The following is a 5029-nucleotide window of genomic DNA, read 5'->3' as shown; positions in this document are numbered from 1 at the left end:
GAGGCCTCTATTGCGTGCAATTAGGAGTACGTGGACGCGAGCACAGCGCCATGCCGGTAATGACCCTACCGCCATGACGCTAAAGACCCCAAAAAGACCCTTAGCGGCACCGACGAAAGCGCTGATAGCACTTCCGACCCTATTAGCGGTCACCGTAAAATTGCGGAAACGGAAATAGCGATCGCACAGGAACGGGAAAGAGCACGGTGGCTATCTTTAAAAACACAATCCATTGCCATCCTCTGCCCCCAGGACCCGTTTCCACACCAGTGCCATACCAAAGCATCAAGGATCCCCTCACAATGCCCAAGGCAATCAAGAAAGCCGCAGATCGCCAGCGCATGGAAAAATTCACAAATGAGGAGCTGATCATGCTGACGGAGACCCTTGCTGCAAACGCGGATGTCGTCTTCGCGATTGACATGCGGCGTGAGACCCTGATTAAAAAAAAGGCCATCTGGGCAGAGGTGGCACAGAAAGTCAGTGCGGTGGGCAAAACCACCCGCACCGTTAAAGACTGCAGGAAGCGGTGGGACGATCTCCACCTCCGGGTCCGCAGCATACTGTCTACAAATCGTATGCTGGCCATGGCCACAGGAGGTGGTGCTGATTCCCCCATCAAACTCAGGGAGTGGGAGGAGACCTGCGCCAGCACGATTGGCGTAGAATCCATAGAGGGAGTCAGGGACATGGAGCGTGGTGCGCCCACAACATCAGATGGAGGCGAGTGTACACATGAAACAATGCACTGTGAAAGGTGAGGCACCCCCCAAATGTGAGCCCAGAATCACCTCATGGATGCGGCCACAACCATACGCGCACACAACCCTGCCCATGTGAGTGTCACACCGCAACACACACACATGCACGCATCACCACACAGACCCATGCATGGATGACCCACCCAACAGCCCCATGACCTGAATGCCCACTAATGAAATCCCAATGCACAGAACAGCATGATGAACAAAATCCGCCCCTCTTTGTCCCCCACAGGCTCACAAACCGACAGTGATGAGCAGGACACTGCAACACAGGCACCCCCTGCCAAAAAACAAGCCAGGGCACAGGAGACAGGGAACACCGCCACCACATCAAGGGGCACAGGGAGGAGTGAGCACCTGCAGAGGGGCAAACACAGCAAGAGAGCCACTGCACCAAGACCTGAAGCTACAGCTGCAACAATTGCTGCACCCACTGCTGTGATCCCCCCAACACAGGAAACACCCACGGAGGACCCACTCTCTGCTGCCACCAGTTCAACTGGTGAGGCAACAGCCACTGCGCCACTGTCTGACGTGGAGGAGGCAAAGGAGGCCAGTGACTTGCCCATGCAAATGCAGACCCCCAGCCCCACAGGATCCAGAGAAGCAAGCCCACGGCCAACACCACGATCCAGTAGCCATGGCCAGTCTGGTGACGAGACCATGGCAGGGTGCTGGAGCCCACAAGACATACACCAAGGTGCAGCAGCCACCCCACGAGCTGGACACAGTGGCCATGACCTGGCCACCATCAGGCAGCGCCAGGAGGATATTACAGCCCTGGTTGGCTAGCATGCAGATGAGGCAGCCCGTCTGAGGGAGGAGTTCAGGGAGAATGCTAGGCAGTCGAGGGAGGGCATGGAAGCCTGCATCAACAGGCTCTGCGAGGAGATGGCACAACTGAGGCAGGTCCTCATCCGCATAGCGGACGCGATGGACCGACAGTACCCACCACCACCACAGGAACAACCAGGCACCTCCTCCTCTGCAAGTTCAAGGCAGACAAGCCCCCGCTGCCGCTCCTTGCGCACCATGAGGCGCACACCCTCCCAACCTCCTAATGGTGGTGGTGGGCATGGGAAATAGGGCCAGCAGGATCTAGCTGGTACATGTGCAGCAGGACACCAACGTTGTGCAAGCCACACATGGGGGTGATGTGGGGGGAGGGGGGAAAGGGTGTTTCAGGAGTCTTGTGAGGGGAGGGGGGGAAAGGGTGTTTTGGGAGTGTTGTGGGGGGGGAGGGTGGTTGCATATTCGGGGCCATGCACTTTTTCTTCTCAAAATATGTTTAATACACTGGTGACAAGTTAAGACACAGGCTTGGACTTCATCATTGTGTATGTGAACTTTATTGGGGGACAGGGCCCATTGTGTGCTTCACCACAAACACCAGTGCACTAATACCCACATCCATCCAACAGAGTTCAACCATGTGATTCAGAATATTTGGTTGATCAGATGCTGACGCACATCGAGTCCCTCCTGGGCATCGCCTCTTGCATGACCTGCAGCCCCGTCCCCTCCCTCCTCATCCTCATCAGGTGGTTGCATTTCGACGTCAGGGGGCAGTGGCACATTCCGTCTGATAAACATATTGTGCAGCATGACACATGCCATGGTGATCTTGGCCACCTTCTCATGGCCGTACAGGAGAGCCCCACCCGACCTGCTTAGGCACCGGAACCGTGTCTTCAAAAGGCCAAATGTCTGCTCAATCACGACGCGGGTAAAGGTATGTGCACAATTGTATTCCTCTTCGTGCCTGTTCTGTGGGTTGCGTGCAGGGGTAAGGAGCCACCTCTTCAGGGGATAGCCAGCATCACGTGCATGGGTGGAACAATGGGGACTTGTTACTGTTCACCTCAAGTGCAACCTGTACATATCACACTAATCCAGTTTGCATTGTGATTGGCATCCACGAATCCCAGCATGCATGGAGACGATCTGTGTAACTGCAATGTGAGAAGGTGAGCTTGTCCTTGCAAGTGGACATGCACCATGCATGCCTCTGCCAGTAATTGCCATGTCCTGGGTGTGGACAGGTCTTGGTGTTCCTGAGCCCATGCAAAATTGGTACCACACTGCTAGTGTACTGCCATTCTGAAATCGATGTCGCCATGCTGTGAAGCGTCATTTCAGTAGTGGTGTGGGGTGTGGTTCAGTACAATGGCTAGAGGTGATCCCTTCGCATGCACTCAAGGGCGCATAGCTGTAGTGATGTTGTGCAGCGCAAATTTTCTAATCGCATATTGGTGCCATGTTGCTGATTTGTGTCATATGGGGTGCGGTATGATGTGCAATGTGTATGTGGATGGATGTGTCATGTTTGGCATCTTGGATTGTTTTCAATGTTGTGCTGCTTCAAATTGCATGTTTTTTTGTTTCCGGTAAATTGTGGCCTGCCTTGGTGGATATTAGCCTACATCTGTATGTCCATTTGTTCTACAGACAGTCCACACCCAGTTGGAGTATGCATCTCCCTCCCCACCAATCACACCCAGTTGGAGTATGCATCTTCTCCCCCCCAATAACACCAAGTTGGAGTATGCATCTCTCTCCCCCCCATCAGACCCAGTTGGAGTATACATATCTTTACCCCCAAATCATACCCAGTTGGAGTATGCATCACCCCCCCCAATCACACCCAGTTGGAGTATGCCCCCCTGCCCCCAATCACACCCACTTGGAGTATGCATCTCTTCCCCCCCCAATCACACCCAGTTGGAGTATGCATCTCTTCCCCTCCAAATCACACCCAGTTGGAGTATGCATCTCTCCCCCCCCAATCACACCCAGTTGGAGTATGCATCTCTCCCCCCCCAATCACACCCAGTTGGAGTATGCCTCTCCCCCCCCAATCACAACCCACATCACACTGCCATGTGCTTGCCCTGCTACTCACCAAGTAGCCACGAACGTTGTCCGGCTTGTCGCACCGTGTAGCGTGGTATCGTTGAGTTCCGCAGGACCATTGAATCATGGGTTGATCCGGGATATCGGGCACAACAATGTGTGATTGTCTTGTTTGAGTCACATACCATTTGGACATTGATGGAGTGGAATTGCTTTCTGTTTCGGTAGACTGCTTCATTGTAATCTGGGACCACCAATTCCACATGGGTGCAGTCGATGGCCCAGATGCAACTTGGGATGCCTGCCAGTGAATAGAAGCCAACTTTGGTGTGGGAGATCTCCTGGGCAGTCCCTGGCAGGGATATGTGTTCACTTGTGTGCTTGAGGAGGGCATCGAGCACCTGAGTCAGCGTGCGTGAGAATACTGGTTGTGAGATGCCATGCATCTGCCCTACTGTATGCTGGTAGGTGCCTGTGGCCAGGAAGTGGAGCACAGTTACCACCTTCAGTAGAGGGGGGATGGCAGTTCGGATGTCTATGAGGCTCACAATGTCGTCATGTATCATGTCCACGATGCAGGTGATGGTATCCCGGTCCAGACGCTACAGGGTGTGTATCTGCTCAGGGGTTAGGTTGAATGGACTGGCTCGGATCCTGGGGATTGCTGCCTGCCTCTGTGGTATTACTAGGTGCACTGGTGGGGCTTCCTGCGCCTGTCTCGCCCTCCTCCTCCTCCTACTCCTCCTCCTCTGCCTGCGTCTCCTCTGTGCTGCCTGTTGTTGTTGGTGCTGCAATGCAATCATGTCCTCCAGCCCATGTAATGCTGCTAGTATTGGAACCATCTTGGTGTGGGAAAGGGTGTGGGGTGCTCCTTTTGTGCTGCCACAGTTTCCATTGCCTCCACCTGTGCTGATTGTGTCCACCTGTGGCAGGTGGGAACACTGCTCATTTCTCTTAGCGGGTGGTTCGCAATGCCGGTATTTACGCCATGCCGGTATGGGCTTTTTGGGGCTGTTCCATGCCACTATTAGCATGTCCGCATGGCTTGTGATGGTGTGCTAATAGCGGCATGCCGCTATTTACGGGAGGAGGAGTTGAGCGCCCGCGGACTAGCCCCTATTAGTGGCACCGTTCTTAGCGGTGCCGCTAATTGCGGTTGGCCAAGTCGTGATTGGGAAGGGTTTTTAACGATACCGGTATTCCCTTACCGGTATCGTTATTCCCTTACCGCAATCCGTGTAATGAGGCCCCAAGTCTCAGGAGGAATGAGAGTGATCGGAAGCCCACAATGAGCACACCCAGTAAAACTGATTACCCTTTGACAGATGTATATCAAAAATACAAAGCCTTCATAACAAAAACACGATGAAACCACAGTTATCAAGAAAACCTTTATCACACATGTTTGACTA

The 5029-nt window shown here is 53.7% G+C and overlaps 1 protein-coding gene across 1 annotated transcript; it reads left to right on the top strand.

Moving 5' to 3' along the window:
• The first annotated feature begins 302 nt into the window (after nucleotides 1–302).
• LOC138528070 (myb-related transcription factor, partner of profilin-like) lies at nucleotides 303–1556 on the top strand. Its single transcript, XM_069639515.1, has 2 exons — nucleotides 303–576; nucleotides 997–1556. The coding sequence occupies exons 1-2, from the start codon at nucleotides 303–305 to the stop codon at nucleotides 1554–1556; spliced, it is 834 nt and encodes a 277-aa protein (XP_069495616.1).
• Nucleotides 1557–5029: the final 3473 nt, after the last annotated feature.

This window comes from Ambystoma mexicanum, chromosome 7q (genome assembly GCF_040938575.1).
Source record: "Ambystoma mexicanum isolate Mex_15411 chromosome 7q, UKY_AmexF1_1, whole genome shotgun sequence".
Taxonomy (NCBI): domain Eukaryota; kingdom Metazoa; phylum Chordata; class Amphibia; order Caudata; family Ambystomatidae; genus Ambystoma; species Ambystoma mexicanum.
Note: the sequence above shows the minus strand (reverse complement) of the source record. Positions and strands in the feature narration are given on the sequence as shown.

Bases quoted from the DNA above. Each gene is read 5' to 3' on its own strand.
- LOC138528070 (XM_069639515.1), top strand. From the start codon at position 303: ATGCCCAAGGCAATCAAGAAAGCCGCAGATCGCCAGCGCATGGAAAAA. The intron at 577-996 runs GTATGCTGGCCA...TGTCCCCCACAG, and splicing joins CAGCATACTGTCTACAAATC to GCTCACAAACCGACAGTGAT.